Below are 15,652 nucleotides of genomic sequence, written 5' to 3'. Positions count from 1 at the left end.
TCTACTAAAAATATAAAACTTAGCTGGGTGTGGTGGCATGCTCCTGTAGTCCCAGCTACTCGGGAGGCTAAGGCAGGAGAATCGCTTGAACCTGGGAGGCAGAGGTTGCAGTGAATCCAGATCATGCCACTGCACTCCAGCCTGGGTGACAGAGCAAGACTCTGTCTCAAAAAAAAGAAAATAGATAGATGCCCCTGAAGTCACCAAAGGTATAAGGATAATTGGTTATGTCAAAATGCAAAAGACAAAGGGAGAAGCTGCTATGCACCTAATAATTTTATTTGACAGCAACTTTTGATTCTCAGTAAAATTATGAAAGAGCTCACAACTCAGTGAGATAGAACCAATCCATATCAGCCTTAGCAGTTGTTTATTACTTAGTCCAGATTATATAACTTTTTCTATATCCTTTATAAAATAATGTTTGTCTTTAAAGAACTTACTTTAACAGTGAATTTCATATTTAATATTGTGGTTTTAAAATAGAAAATACATGCATGTAAATGTTTATGTTCATAAGCATCCTTAGGATATCATCCTGATTAGGAAAAATAGAGATGAAGCTCAATCACAACTCTTGCTTTTTTATTTAAAAGTTGTGTGTGTGTATGTGTGTGTCTGTGTGTGTGTGTGTGTGTGTAAAAGACTAGAGGGAAGTTTCAAAACAGTGCTTTGACAGCGTGCCAGTTGTTTTTGTTTATTTTATTTTGATTTCTCAGATTTCTCTACAGTAAGCATATATTACTTTTAGTATATGCTTTTACTTTTTATTAAAACTGACTTTTAAAAACTGTTCATGTTTTAATCTATTAATTTTCCTTAATCCAGTAAATTTCCTTATAGCAAACTACCCTATGGAAATAATTTAAAATGTGCTATATTGTAACATTATTTAAGATGATAACGTTTAAAACTATCTAGATGGTAACAATAGAAGAGTGCTAAGTAAATGATGGTACAGTCATAGGATAGAACATCATATGACTATTAAAATGGCATTTACAGTGGTTTTGATAATATGCCAAGATACTTATTATAAATGCAAAGTGGAAAATTGATTTAAAATTTCATATGTGGGGCCAGGTGTGGTGCCTCACACCTGTAATCCCAACATTTTGGGAGGCCACGGTGAAAGGATCACTTGAGACCAGTCTGTTCAACATAGTGAGTCCCTGCTTCTACAAAAATTAAAAAAAATTAACCAGATGTGATGGCATGTGCCTATAGTCCCAGCTAGTTGAGAAGCTAAGGTGAGAGGATAACTTGAGCCCAGGAGCTCAAGGCTTCAGTGAGCCATGATCATGCCACTGTTCTCCAGCCTGGGTGCAGAGCGAGACGCTGTCTCCAAAACATAAAAAGAAAAGGCATTTTATATGTTATGTTATAATATCTACATTTTTTTAAATGCATGGAAAAAAGCCAAAATGTTAACTGCAGCACTCTGCAGAAGAGAGAATACAAACATGATTGTGTGCCTTATATCCATACTGTTTACTAGGTGGATTTTAAACATGCAAAGTGTGCAAATGTTAAAATGTGATTTAAGCTTAGGTTACTTGTATGCTCTATGTTTCATACTTGTTTCATTTTGAGATAGGCCTGAACTTTTTCGATTAAGAGTGCTCGAGTTAAATGCATCTGATGAACGTGGAATACAAGTAGTTCGAGAGAAAGTGAAAAATTTTGCTCAGTTAACTGTGTCAGGAAGTCGTTCAGAGTAAGTAAATTTGCCCTCCCTTCTCCATAGCATGTATTATTTTAAATATGTGTTTCTGCCATCGCTTCTCAGCCTTTTGGTTAAGATCAAGTGTATTTCTGCCAAATTGTCAACTCCCTTTTCATGTTAGATCATATTTATATCTAATTTTTTTAAGCCCGAAAATGACTTTCTCTGGTAATAATTAAATTGTTTAGCCATCGAAGGTTTTTACTGAGATTTTTGTCTAAGGAACATTTATTAATGGAATTCCATAGTTTGGTATGAAACTGTACCTAATAATCAGAATCCTCATTTTTGCAGTTGTCTTAGGGGAATAAGTATACCCCTCCTTCTGTCAGATACCTTGAGCTCCATTGTTTATTTCATAGTTGGGATGACCATATAAGTTCTTGCCCAAACTGTGACACTTTTGGAGTGAAAGAAGATATTAATAATTAAAATAAGATTAGGCCAGGCGCAGTGGCTCACGCCTGTAATCCCAGCACATTGGGAGGCCAAGGCGGGCAGATCACCTGAGGTCAGGAGTTCAAGACCAGTCTGACCAACATGGTGAAACCCCGTCTCTACTAAAAATACAAAATTAGCCGGGTGTGGTGGCGCGTGCCTGTAATCCCAGCTACCTGGGAGGCTGAGGCGGGAGAATCACTTGAACCCAAGAGGCGGAGGTTGCGGTGAGCCGAGATTGCGCCATTGCCCTCCAGCCTGGGCAACAAGAGTGAAACTCCATCTCAAAAAAAAAAAAAAGGACTATCCTGCCTGAGGTTAACAGGGATTTAATCAACTGCTTATACTCCTTAGGTGGCAAAGGTCCAGGATTACATTGGTGGTACCTAGACATGTATGTAAATTTGACATGAGTACATTTCAAAATTTGTGAATGACTCATTTTTAATATCCGCCTTGAATTGATGGTACAGTCTAGTACCTAGAGAGGTTATTTTGTGTGAAATGAAGACTGGGATGTGGACTAAGAGACTCTGAGATCCCATCTACCATTAATACTTGAAATCTGTTTTCTTGATATAATTTTCATACAATTATGTTAATGCCACTTGGGAGAAAAATTTTTTTTCTTTTCTTTTTTTTCTCTATTCAATGACTCGGTTCCAATGAAGGGAGAAAAATTTTAATGGCAGATTACCAAAAATCAATGTACACAACATAATAACCCTCAAGATGGGAGAAAATATTTACAAATCATATATCTAAAAAGGTACTTATATCTAGAACATATGAAGAACTTTAAAAACTCAGTAATAAAAACAAATAACCCAATTAAAAATGGGCAAAGGATCTGCACAGACATTTCTCCAAAGAATATATGCATGTCTAATAAGCACATTAGAAGATGCTCATCGACATCATTAGCCATTTGGGAAATGAAAGTCAAAACCGCAATGAAATACTATGTAACTCCCATTAGGATGGCTGTGATAAAAAATACAGAAAATAACAAGCATTGACAAGGATGTGAAGAAATGATAAGCCTCATACATTGCTGGTTGGAATGTAAAATGGTACAGCCTACTGGAAAACATACCTGCTCAAAAACATGTAAACAAATGTTCAGGCTGGGCATGGTGGCTCAGGCCTATAATCCCAACACTTTGGGAGGCCGAGGCGGGGGGATCACGAGGTCAAGAGATGGAGACCATCCTGGCCAACAAGGTGAAACCCCATCTCTACTAAAAGTACAAAATATTAGCCGGGCGTGGTGGTACATGCCTGTAGTCCCAGCTACTCGGGAGGCTGAGGCAGGAGAATTGCTTGAAATTGGAAAACGGAAGTTGCAGTGAGCCAGGATCACACTGCATTCCAGCCTGGCGATAGAGCGAGACTCTGTCTCAAAAAAAAAAAAAAAAGCAAATGTTCGTAGCAGCATTATTCCTAATAGCCAAAACATGGAAACAACCCAGATGTCCAGCTGATTAATATATGAATAAATATGATATATCCATTTTCCATAGTATTTGACAATACAAAGGAATGAAGCAAACACATGCTACAATATGGATGAACCTTTAAAATACTATGTTAAGTGGGCTGGGCATGGTGACTGACGCCTATAATCCCAGTACTTTGGGAGGCCGAGGTGGGTGGATCACCTGAGGTCAGGAGTTTGAGACCAACCAGCCTGGCCAACCTGGCAAAACCCCGTCTCTTTAAAAAAATATATTAAGTGAAAGAAGTCAGCCACAAAGACCGCATATTGCATGGTTCCATTCATATAATGTCCAGAATAGGCAGTTCTATAGAGACGAAGTAAACTAATGATTGCCTAGAGCTGGGAAGGATCGGGGGAGGAAGAGTAACTCTTAATAGGTCCAAAGTTTCTTTTAGAACATAAAATACTCTAAAATTAGATTGTAGTAATGGTTGCACAACTTTATAAATATAGAGAACAACACTGAATCATATGATTTAAATGGGTGAATTGTATGATATGTATATATTTCAACAAAGCTGTTAAAGCCAATATACATATTAATGTTCAACTCCTGTGTGTTTCTCTGAATCAGTGGGAAGCCATGTCCACCTTTTAAGATTGTAATCCTGGATGAAGCAGATTCTATGACCTCAGCTGCTCAGGCAGCTTTAAGACGTACCATGGAGAAGGAGTCTAAAACCACCCGATTCTGTCTTATCTGTAACTATGTCAGTCGGTATGTATATTGTCCTGAAGATAGTTGCTAGGCAGCCTTATTTTGATAACCCAGTTAGAGAAAAGAAATTTAAATTATCCAAGGCTACATTATTTTTCCTCCATCAAATTGTGATTTGTTCTTGATAAAAATGGGTTCTTTTGGGGAAATTTTTCTTTAGACACCAACTTGGTTTTTCTCATCTTCCACAGAATAATTGAACCCCTGACTTCAAGATGTTCAAAATTCCGCTTCAAGCCTCTGTCAGATAAAATTCAACAGCAGCGATTACTAGACATTGCTGAGAAGGAAAATGTCAAAATTAGCGATGAGGTAATTACTAATTATTACAATTATTAGGGTTCCTAATTCCTTCCATTAATGCATATAAAGAGGACCTGAGTTAAATGTGTTGCCTCAGTCCTGATGCCAGTTCTTCAGACAAACTTAAGCTAAAGGAGCAACAGTTGAAATGTCTAGGAATTACAAGGTTTAGCCTTTCTATTACTTTTTGAGTTAATTCTCTGTTAATATTTCAGAGACCCACAACTGAGGTGGATTTCATACATATAATGCAAATTCTGCAACATAAATCTCTGCGTGATGACCAGATTTTAGTCTTCTAGCTAATACTTCAGTACTTCCCTAAAATTGATAGAAGCATAAGGCCCTTATTCATTATAACAGAATTTAACCATAATTTGAATTTGCTTTATGTGAGCAAGAAAATGGGATGAATATGGAACATTTTTTCATCTCTGCAAATTTCTTTCAGAAGCAAGAGATCTCTACTTTTCCATTGTGCTGATGTTGTCTCCATAACTTCTGCCCCTGTAGGACTGATCATGTTCCCTCCCAAAACAGAAATGTTTTTTTCTCATTAACTCTAGACTAAAACATTGAGTTTTCACTTTTATTAAACATTTTATTTTTTGAGACAGAGTCTCGCTCTGTCACCCGGGCTGGAGTGCAGTGGCGCGATCTCGGCTCACTGCATCCTCCACCTCCTGGGTTCAAGCGATTCTCCTGCTTCAGCCTCCCGAGTAGCTGGGACTACAGGCGTGTGCCACCACGCCGGGCTAATCTTTTGTATTTTTAGTAGAGACGGAGTTTCACCGCGTTAGCCAGGATGGTCTGGAGCTCCTGACCTCATGATCCTCCTGCCTCGGCCTTTCAAAGTGCTGGGATTACAGGCGTGAGCCATGGCACCCAGCCCCTATTAAAACATTTTTAAATTAAAGTCATAAATCCTTAATTGACCTTCATAGGTTAAGAACAACTCTTTTCTCTTCAGGGAATAGCTTATCTTGTTAAGGTGTCAGAAGGAGACTTAAGAAAAGCCATTACGTTTCTTCAAAGTGCTACTCGATTAACAGGTGGAAAGGAGATCACAGAGAAAGTGATTACAGACATTGCTGGGGTAAGAGTACTGGATATTCTGAACTTCTTTTTAGTTGGCTTTTTTTGTGACTTTTAGGAAATTTTCATCCAGCTAATACTGAATGTTTAGCATGTGCCAAGTACTGCACTAGGAAGTATAAGGGAACAGCCTGGGAGTATCAGAGTGTTTTCAGGTGAGGAGATAGCACTGACTTTTCAGATTGTCAGGCATGTAATAGACAAAAGGACACTTTCAGTTCCTCTATTTTATTTATTTATTTATTTGAGATGGAGTTTTGCTCTATCGCTCAGACTTGAGTGCAGTGACACAATACCAGCTCACTGCAACCTTCACCTCTTGGGTTTAAGCGATTCTCCTGCCTCAGCCTCTCTAGTAGCTGGGATTACAGGTACCTGCCACCACATCTGGCTAATTTTTGTATTTTTAGTAGAGATGGCATTTCACCATGTTGACCAGGTTGGTCTTGAACTTCTGACCTCAGGTGATCTGTGTGTCCGCCCCCTTCCAGCTTGGCCTCCCAAAGTGCTGGGATTGCAGGTGGGAGCCACCGCGCCTGGCCTTCAGTTTTTAGATTTTATGAGATGCTTTTCTTTGGCAGTTAAATCAGTTTTAGCAGATGTCCTGTTCTTATACATGAAAACTATTTTGCCAGTTGTATATAAACAAAAGGTGTATCCAACTTACAGTAACATTAAAGAAAATGGAACACTCCATCCGTCTTTGGATACCCATGTCAAAACTCATCTCAGAATCACTACTACTTACAAATTTAAGATTAATGGTAATCCTCTTTAATTTTTGGATATTGTAGACTTTTTAAACCAATATCATTAGTGACATTTTTACTTGGCAAAAATTTTAGAAAGGGCACTTCACCGTTCTCAGGGAAAGAGAAATCAGTCTCTTTGGCTATCTTGGTCACTGTTCTGAGGAATTATTATAGTCACTGGGGGAAACCTTAATGTTCATCCACTGACCAGAAGCTGTAATAATCCACTTGTGCCCAAACCTGGGAGATTGTTTCATATACTTCACAAAGCAGCCATGAAAGGGCTTTAGCACAGCTAGCTGTTATCACCTTGGTTGCTTAATAACTGGAGTTACTCTAGCCCTCCCTTCTCATTCTCCCAGTGCCTTCCCAACTTTGCACCATGATCAAGACATTAGCTAGGTATTCCAAGTGTGGAAGATGGGACTGGCGGCAGGGAGGCAAATTAGCAGTCTGTCTAGTCTTACCCAACGTTCCATTACCTAGGTAATACCAGCTGAGAAAATCGATGGAGTATTTGCTGCCTGTCAGAGCGGCTCTTTCGACAAACTAGAAGCTGTGGTCAAGGTAAAATCAGCTTACTAACCTTTGGGAAAGGAGTATTAAGTTATCGTACCAAAGAAATTTTTTTAAATTATAGGACTTAATAGATGAGGGTCATGCAGCAACTCAGCTCGTCAATCAACTCCACGATGTGGTTGTAGAAAATGACTTATCTGATAAACAGAAGTCCATTATTACAGAAAGACTTGCTGTAAGTAGGTACTTTGCACATGTCAATGAAACATTTGTACCTGAAGGATGCTAATTTGAGTTTCTCTTGCAGGAAGTTGACAAATGCCTAGCGGATGGTGCTGATGAACATTTACAACTGATCAGCCTTTGTGCAACTGTGATGCAGCAGTTATCTCAGAACTGTTAGTGAATAAGATACTGGATTTTTTTTTTTTTTTTGCAAATAATGGGGGATGTAAAAATAAAATGACCAAAAGCACCTTTAAAGTGAATATACAATTTATTTAACATTCAAACTTCATTAAGACATGTGCAATATGGCAATTTTACTGGGGATTAAACCCTACCTAGGATGATTGCTTGCTGGGGTTTAGCAACAGGGTCCAGTTCACACTTAGCACTAATTAAATACTTTATTGAATAAATACAATACCAAACAAAATGCAGTCAAATGCTTTCTAAAAAAATTTTAAAGGCCTTTCTACTACTCAGGCTAATGACAAACACAATAAAGGCAGATATGCTAGTTTAACATAATTGGCTGATTTTATACAGCACTTATATCTTTTAGTCCACAAGTATATTATTAAATGATAGAGAACATCTAATACAACCATTTCTACAGAACTAGGAAATAAATTTCTAAGAAAGAAAGATTTTACAGACCCCATCTTTTATACCCACCCCAACAGTCTAACTCTAAAGAGGATAAAGCCAATGACTTTCCTCACAAGAGCTCACGACTAATGTCGCTTTGCTATCAAAATCTGTATTTCTGATCCGTTATGAGCATTGAGACAAGATTCAAATATTCCCAAAGAAAGAAGCACAATGCACGTTGTGATCGCCTATTCAGCAACAGCGAGCACTGCATCCAAAACTCTCATCCCAGGAATTAAATAAGATCAGCCACATTCATGGGCATCTCCTCCACTGTAGTATTGTAGAAAGTCTCAATGTCACGAAGAATCCTCTTGTCTTCTTCGGTAACAAAGTTTATAGCCACACCTTTCCTCCCAAATCGACCCCCTCTGCCAATTCTGTGTAAGAAAAAAAAAAACCGTAGTCAGAATGTTACTTCTCATGTGATTTATAAACTACTGAACATGAGGATCCACTTGTTAACCATCAGCTGCTGTTTACTTATCAAGGTTACAGTTCGTGCTTCTAACTGGAGCACTAGCTGCTAATATCTAGAGAAAAAAATCTTCCTTTGCAGTTAGTGCCAAAAGGATTCAAGGCTTGTCTGGCTGCAAAATGAGATTTTATCAGGCATCTTGAGCATTATTACAAAGCAGATGACAAGTATTGTGTTTGGGGTAGTGAAATTAAAGCCCATACCAAAGTGGGCCAGCCAAGAGCAGGTGTCAGCCTGGGACAGATGTAAACACCAGGAATAAAACAAAGAGCAGTTATGTAATCCATTTCGACGCACCTCTGGAACTGTAAACTGTAAACAAATGCTGCAATGGTTAACTATTTTCTAAAACTTACTTTTTTCCAGTGGGAAAACAATTATTTGGTATGGTAACCCAAACTTATCACTGCTTTTTTGCTCAGTTTCACACGTTGTAACTCAAATTACTCAAAACGTGTTTAACCTCTAAAACAGCTACCTTCCATGTTAGAAACCAGACAATACAAACCACCTAATAAGAAAGGTTCCCTAATAGAAGTACTAATACACAAAATGCCTTAGCTGGAACAACTTAATCAAATAATCATGACAAAAGAAAAACAAATATAAATACCGACTCGCTCTTTATTCAAACAGTGTGCTGTTTCGCTTATGATTCCACGTCCTAAATTACGTCAACGCCGTTTCTGAGTGCCATCTCGTCATCAACTGCTGCTATCGACTCCTGTATTTTTTAAAAAGTCTTTTTTTACATCATATAACAAAGTACAATTCAATTTATTTAGGGATAAAGCCACTATAACTAAACCAGGGTTCACTCAAATTGCTATCAGGCGACATCACGAAAATCCCAACTATAGAAAAATCACCAAGAAAAAGCACATGAACACAAGAACATCACTAAAAGCTCAAGCATAAGCTAAGACCAACAATTGTGGAAAAAAAAAAAAAAAACCTATACCCACAATCTGGGCAATGTTTACAAGTTTTCCCACTTTGTTCTCTTCGGCCTTCCCTAGTACAAATTTAATTACAACATCTTACTGAACACTATTGACTTTACTCAGTCTATTCCTTGATTTGACGTTACCCTTTCATACAAATCGCATTAGAAAAATGAAATTTTTTTCAATACAGCCAAGATGCTGGCTTCTCACCTGTGAATATAGTTTTCACGATTGGTAGGTAGATCATAATTTATAACCAAAGACACTTGTTGCACATCAATCCCACGAGCCTGAAACACAATGGCGTATGTTAAAAATTACAATTCAAAAAACTGGACACCTATGTAATGTAGGCCACAAAATAGTAGCGAACTATAATAAGTGGTATAGCCCACTGTGGAGTGTGGCCTTTTATTCTTCCAAATAGCCCAAGCTGGTAAAGGTTACTTAATAATAAACCTTCCCCCAAAAAAGTTAACTTTTGGTAGATTTTTCAGAAGCATTGAGACTTACCAACAAGTCAGTAGTTATCAGAACACGGCTTGACCCCGATCGGAATTCCCTCATGATAACATCTCTCTCCTTCTGGTCCATGTCACCATGCTGCAAATTAATAAACCTTAATTCAAGAATCACCAGTCAGGTCAGTATTTAATTCTAATTAACATGTATGAGACCAAGCGTCCCTGGCTGCTACAAGGAGAACAGCAGACAGGTATAGTTAAGAAACAACGTTATTTTGAGCAGGGGGAACGACAACACAGCACTTAACAGCTATATTGTAGTCTAAATCCTGCTTTAGTGGAAATCTAGACATTTTAATTTAGAAAACCTCTTACCAGAGCAGAAACTGTGAAGTCTCTGGCATGCATTTTCTCAGTCAGCCAGTCCACCTTGCGCCTTGTATTGAGAAAAATAACAGCCTGCGTAATAGTCAGTGTCTCATACAAGTCACAAAGTGTATCCAACTTCCATTCCTATATTTAGAAGAGTAAAGTTAACAGCCATTTAGTTTCCAACTTTCAGTTAAAAATTCATTCTGGCCCCAGTTCAAATCCAGGTGCCCCCATCCCCAATGTTTAAAAAAAAAATCACTCTGGCCCAGGTATGGTAGCTTATACCTGTACTCCCAGCAGTTTGGGAAGTAGGTGGATCACTTGAGCCCAGGAAGTTCCAGACCACCCTGGGTAAGATAGTGAAACCCTGTCTCCACCAAAAATAGCAAAATTAGCCAGTCTCGTAATACAGAAATTTTAGAAATTAAATTCATTCTGTAGGTCTAATGAGCTATTGCACCAAATCTTAAGACAAAGGACACTGGACATTAAGAAAGAGGTCCACCCGAGTCTTTACAATCTAGTGCTGTTACTTTTCTTCTTGTGTGTACTCTGCTAGCATTATTGCAAAAACCAAGATACAGTCCTAGTATCTGCAATTTTAGCACAGTGCTTATACAAGAAGGTAAAATAACATCTAACAATCAGACAGTTACCTCTCTCTCAACATTAATATAAAACTGTTTGATTCCTTCAAGGGTCAATTCTTCCTTTTTCACCAGAATTCGAATGGGATCTCTCATGAATTTTTTGGTCACTTCCAACACATCAGTTGGCATTGTGGCAGAAAGCAACACAACCTTAAAAAGAGACAATTATGTTGAAGCACAACTTACACAGTAATACCCAAAGAAAAACGTTTGATACCAAGCATCTTTCTTACTATGGAATGTAGTTAAGACAGAAATGGGGGAACGACAATGAAACATGTCAGATGTGTTTTAACAGTACCTGCATTAAACCACATCTCTACCTTTGAGAGGAGTAAAATAATCCTTACCTGAATACTTGTATTTAGTTTTTGGAAAATCTCATAGATTTGATCCTTAAACCCACGACTCAACATTTCATCTGCTTCATCCAAAACAAACATTTTGATCCATTTTGGAGCTGTAAGAAAAAATCCGTATGTCATTTCTAGATCTACTCAGTGATAGTATGACTTTTCAACTATGTAACAGTTAAAAAAAAATCATACATTTAAATACTTACAAAGATATCTTCTGTTTAACATATCAAACACTCTCCCAGGTGTACCAACAACAATATGTGGTGCTTCAGCCTGCAGTTTTTGCATTTCATTTCGAACATTTGTTCCACCAATGCAGGCATGGCAAGTTGCTCCCATATAGTCTCCAAGTGCCAGAATTACCTTTTGGATCTAAAAACCAAGGCTTAATTATTATCCTGCAGAATTCCAGGATCAGACTAATTTTTAAAGCATAATGGCAAATATAATCTGGTCTGCCAACAGCTTTTATGCATGCACAGCACAAATCTACTTCCAAGCTTAAAATGCAGACTGACCTAACTGCTTCAATGTAAAATTCCCTTAAGTCTTTCTTGTGCCTTGTCAGACTTGGGATGCTGTTACCCTACACATCAGCTAGGCAACTCAAGAATAACATTTCCTACATTATACTTCACTGTGTGTAGGAAGGAATACATAGTGAAATACATGTTCTGTAATTACAGCTAGGGCAAATGTTGACTTTTTTCTTCCCCAGAGGGTATTGTGCCCTACATAATCTTGACCTCAATAAAGCCTACAGCTTTATTAGGAAGGTTTACTTCAAAGCCAATATAGCAGTGAGCTTTGAAAACATAGCATGCAACAGATGCATCACAAACTACGGAGACAGTCAAATGGTAACATGTCACTGCAGTTTTCATGTTGCACAACTGCATTCAAACTTAAAAAATTGGGACAGATCTAGTACATCCAGAGAGCTTCAGATTCTCAATCTATTCGTATACAATCCTACAAACCATACCTGCATACCCAGTTCTTTTAAAACTTTCAACAAAAACTCCCTGCATGCATGGACAATTAAATGGAGGGGTCTGGTAGGACCAATTTATACTAAGTTTTAAATTCTTCACAGTTGTGAAACCTGAAACCTATGCAACACGCAAGCAGTTTTTTTGAACTACACTATCAATACCTGTTGAGCCAGTTCTCTGGTGGGGGCCAATACTAGTGCTTGGGTCTCCTTGAACTCAATCTCCAACTGTTGCAGGATGGAAATAGCAAATGTGGCTGTCTTGCCAGTACCTGACTGAGCTTGAGCAATCACATCATACCCTAAAAAAAGTAGGATACACATTTACCGATCCCACATCAAATTGTCACTTCTACTTCACACCATGTATTCCATTTGGAACATGAATTATGCCCAAATAATCAAGTGATCAGCAATGAGTATTCTCTTCATTTCAGGTCAGTCCCGAAAGATGATTGCCATCATTTCACTTTAAGGAATACAAACAGGTGCCAGTCCCCCAGAGGTTACTTTCCCTTTCATAGTTCAGATCTATGTAAAAACAAAAATTCATTTCCTAAAAATGCCGAAGTTTCTTTTACCTTTAATACAGGGAATAATAGCTCTCTGCTGAATAGCGGAAGGCTTCTCAAAACCGTAAGCATAGATGCCCCGAAGAAGAGACTCCTTTAAATTCATATCATCAAAGTTATCAACAATCTCATTCCAGTTGCTCTGTAAGTTAGAAAAAAATAATGCACGCATAAATGAGATGAACACACTCACCTTTTCAAAGCTTCAAGATCCAAAACCGTTTCTTACCTCGATGACACCATCGGGGTCCATTCCCTCTGGGCCGCCATGTTCTCTGCTGACAATAACACTGCAGTCAGACATCATCCCTTCCAAGCCTCCCTAACTGCATCTTAAAGGGATAGCCCTTTGCAACCCGTCTCCGCACGTTACCCTTCCGTGCCCGAGCTAAAGAAGCCGCTGCAGGGCCAATACCACACTGTGCGCCTTTCTAAAGGTTGGGAAAGCAGCCCCCAAGGCTCGAGCGCAGAGCGCTCCCGTTTTGGCGGCGGAGCGTCTCGCGAGAGCTCCGCGCGCTGAGCTCCGCCCCCAACAATGCGCAAGCTGAGTGATTGACGCGGGCGGAGCGGCCCGGCGAAGGCGAAGCCAACGGTTCGCCGGCGCCAGTGCAGGTCCCGTCCCGTCGCCTCCGCGCGGTGGCGAGTGCAGACCGCTGCCTCCAACCCTCCGCCAACGAAAGCCTAGGACCCCCAAGTCGTACGGTTGACCGAAAATAAAGGTTCAGGTCCCAGTTACACTGTACCGAACGCGACTGCGCCATGGCTTTTTGCTGCTTGTTTGCCGTCCTCTACACTGGGAGAGGAAGCAGCTGAAATTGTCATGTCTTAGGGAGGAAAAACGCCCTTTGGCCAGTTTCCGAACCCTCGTCCTGTCTCCCCACAATCCGGGCCCTACCCATCATGGAAGCTTCGGGAAGGGCACAGGGGTGCTGTACCCCAAGGAAGCGTCCACCAATTTTTAGTTTCTTGTCTCCGTGCCATCCACTATCACCTCCCCTGGCGCCCTATGACCTTCACTACAGACCGCGACCGCCAACAGAGCGCCATACCTGTTATAATCCGCGGAGCCACCAGACATGATCCGATAAACCCACTCAGCGCCCGACTGAAAAGACAGCACCACCGCGCCACCCGTTTTTTATAGGCTCGTGGCCGGAACCCGTTTCTCGCGGAGGAATTTTCTCACCGTGCTAAGGCCAGCCACAAAATTGTGATCCTGGGGTCATTACTTCGGATAAAATCCTAAGCAAGTCGGTAGGAAAATCCAAATGTGGTAATTTCTAGATATTACAGGGTCGCAGGAACTCCTAGGGCCCAGGGTTGGATTGGGACTCTTTGCCTCGCGGCGGAAGAATATCGCTGCAGCGTTACTCAAACGCCGCGCTCCCCTCCCGCCCTGCTCCTACGGGGTTTCCGCGTCCCTGACGCAGAGGCGGGCCAAAGGAGCCCAGCTGGAGCCGGAGGCGGAAGCCCTAGGCGCTGCTCGCCGGGCTATCGGGGCTTCCCGCGGGCGAGGGGTCCCGGTTCTCTGCTGGCTGCCGGTGTTCGGGTGAGGGAGGGGAATTCTGCTATTCCGCTTGCTCCCACTGCTGTTTAATTTGACAATGAAGACCTGCCTGGCGTCTAGCCTGACGTTAACATCCATTCAGCTCTCGGAAACGTAAAATTCCTGCTAGGGAAAATGTTGGCCACCCAGCGAGTCCCGGAAAGTCCGGTTTACCGGTACATTTTGCAGCGCGAGGAAAAAAAATGGAGTGTCATTTGCAGATGCCTCTGGAAGAGCCGATTCTATTCTCATATCGCTTCCGGTGTTTCGTTCTCTTTTTTAAAAAGAAAGCTGATTTTAACCTAACAGGTGTGAAGAATGCCTAAAAAAATCAAACTTTTGCAAATGGATAGAAGCTAAGGAGCAGTAATTTTCCTTGGAACGCACGAATTTTAATGGACGCTTTGGCAGCTACAGCTCTGTGCCGCTTTGGGACTACATCGGTTTTGATTCCGTCTGGATTGGTCATTTTTTTAAAAGGCTTTGAGTTTTGATTGCCAATATATAGTGAAATGTTGATTTATTGAAATTCAGAGCTATATCCTCGCTGCGTAAACTGCACGGGTCTTTAAGCTCCAGATGTTTTCAATTAGCCCCATCTCAGGTCCGTCGGTAAAAATAAAAAACAATGTATATAGTCATTTAACTTTTAAGTTACAATCCTACCTATGGTGCAAAATATCATCGAGACTATCAGGAAACATTTTCTTATTAATTCAGAAGGCCAACTTAAAGGATCATTACTAGTTGACTCGATTTTCTATATTATAGAAGATACTGGTTCTAAATACTGCTTTTTTAATACAAAAATTATTTATTGTGCTAGGAAGTGGGACAAAGACTAAGTATACCGAGACGGCAAAGTGGGCCTAGCCGTCAGTCTAGTGGTGCTGCTCCTCATTCATCCCTGTCATGTTTGAAATCCAGACTTGAAGTGATGCCAGACATATTCTGAGAATGATGGTTGTCAGAGATCCTTGTTGTCTCATCCAGAATCTGCTAAAATATCCTGAGATCTAAGAAATTGAAAAAAAAAAAAAAAGCTAAATCAAAAAAGTGACCAACCACCTGGTTTCACTTGAGTCAGGATGAAATCAATTGGGCTGGGCGTGGTGGCTCACGCCTGTAATCCTAGCACTTTGGGAGGAGGTTGAGGTGAGTGGATCACCTGAGGTCAGGAGTTCAAGACCAGCCTGTCCATCATGGTGAAACCCCATCTTTAAAAAAAATAAAAATTGGGCCGGGCGCGGTGGCTCACGCCTGTAATCCCAGTACTTTGGGAGGCCGAGGCGGGTGGATCACGAAGCCAAGAGATCGAGACCATCCTGGTCAACATGGTGAA

The 15,652-nt window shown here is 40.2% G+C and overlaps 2 protein-coding genes and 4 non-coding genes across 10 annotated transcripts in view; 1 reads left to right on the top strand and 5 right to left on the bottom strand.

Moving 5' to 3' along the window:
- RFC4 (replication factor C subunit 4) overlaps positions 1-7,735 on the top strand; it is a 19,991-nt gene extending 12,256 nt beyond the window's left edge. Inside the window, exons 5-11 of one of the 2 annotated variants that reach the window (XM_017538435.2) lie at positions 1,598-1,717; positions 4,240-4,383; positions 4,575-4,695; positions 5,657-5,782; positions 7,020-7,100; positions 7,174-7,287; positions 7,360-7,735. In XM_017538435.2, coding sequence (XP_017393924.1) covers positions 1,598-1,717; positions 4,240-4,383; positions 4,575-4,695; positions 5,657-5,782; positions 7,020-7,100; positions 7,174-7,287; positions 7,360-7,455 — 802 coding nt within the window. In that variant the 3' untranslated portion in view covers positions 7,456-7,735. The remainder of the gene's footprint in view (positions 1-1,597; positions 1,718-4,239; positions 4,384-4,574; positions 4,696-5,656; positions 5,783-7,019; positions 7,101-7,173; positions 7,288-7,359) is intronic. The other variant, XM_017538434.2, reaches the window with a different exon arrangement.
- Positions 7,530-15,275, bottom strand: EIF4A2 (eukaryotic translation initiation factor 4A2). Of its 4 annotated transcripts, none has more exons than XR_001828052.2 (12): positions 13,814-13,919; positions 12,994-13,042; positions 12,774-12,906; positions 12,355-12,494; positions 11,402-11,570; positions 11,190-11,299; positions 10,846-10,989; positions 10,193-10,330; positions 9,867-9,956; positions 9,564-9,643; positions 9,020-9,130; positions 7,530-8,308 (listed from the first exon to the last, which is right to left on the bottom strand). XR_001828052.2 is itself a non-coding variant. In XM_017538431.2 (11 exons), the coding sequence occupies exons 1-11, from the start codon at positions 13,840-13,842 to the stop codon at positions 8,164-8,166; spliced, it is 1,224 nt and encodes a 407-aa protein (XP_017393920.1). In that variant the 5' UTR covers positions 13,843-15,275; the 3' UTR covers positions 7,530-8,163. The 4 variants fall into 4 exon arrangements, 2 of the variants coding, with proteins under 2 accessions (XP_017393920.1, XP_017393919.1); XR_001828053.2 differs by having other exon boundaries at positions 9,024-9,130; XM_017538431.2 differs by lacking the exon at positions 9,020-9,130 and having other exon boundaries at positions 12,994-13,039; positions 13,814-15,275.
- Positions 9,700-9,841, bottom strand: LOC119472663. Its single transcript, XR_005201829.1, has one exon. It is a non-coding gene; the product is annotated as a small nucleolar RNA SNORA4 (small nucleolar RNA).
- Positions 10,020-10,152, bottom strand: LOC119472660. Its single transcript, XR_005201826.1, has one exon. It is a non-coding gene; the product is annotated as a small nucleolar RNA SNORA63 (small nucleolar RNA).
- LOC119472666 lies at positions 10,639-10,816 on the bottom strand. The gene has a single exon (XR_005201832.1). It is a non-coding gene; the product is annotated as a small nucleolar RNA SNORA81 (small nucleolar RNA).
- LOC119472669 lies at positions 12,596-12,664 on the bottom strand. The gene has a single exon (XR_005201835.1). It is a non-coding gene; the product is annotated as a small nucleolar RNA SNORD2 (small nucleolar RNA).
- Positions 15,276-15,652: the final 377 nt, after the last annotated feature.

Source organism: Cebus imitator, unplaced genomic scaffold (genome assembly GCF_001604975.1).
Source record: "Cebus imitator isolate Cc_AM_T3 unplaced genomic scaffold, Cebus_imitator-1.0 Scaffold111, whole genome shotgun sequence".
In the NCBI taxonomy this organism is placed as follows: domain Eukaryota; kingdom Metazoa; phylum Chordata; class Mammalia; order Primates; family Cebidae; genus Cebus; species Cebus imitator.
This window is presented reverse-complemented; position numbering and strand designations above follow the sequence as displayed.

What these genes read in the sequence shown, in the direction of transcription:
- EIF4A2 (XM_017538430.2), bottom strand. Translation starts at nt 13,842, where the DNA reads ATGTCTGGTGGCTCCGCGGATTATAACAG. An exon ending in CCAGAGAACTGGCTCAACAG is followed by an intron (nt 11,571 to 12,354) that starts GTATTGATAGTG and finishes CTTGGTTTTTAG; the next exon opens with ATCCAAAAGGTAATTCTGGC. An exon ending in GTTAAACAGAAGATATCTTT is followed by an intron (nt 11,300 to 11,401) that starts GTAAGTATTTAA and finishes TTTTTCTTACAG; the next exon opens with CTCCAAAATGGATCAAAATG.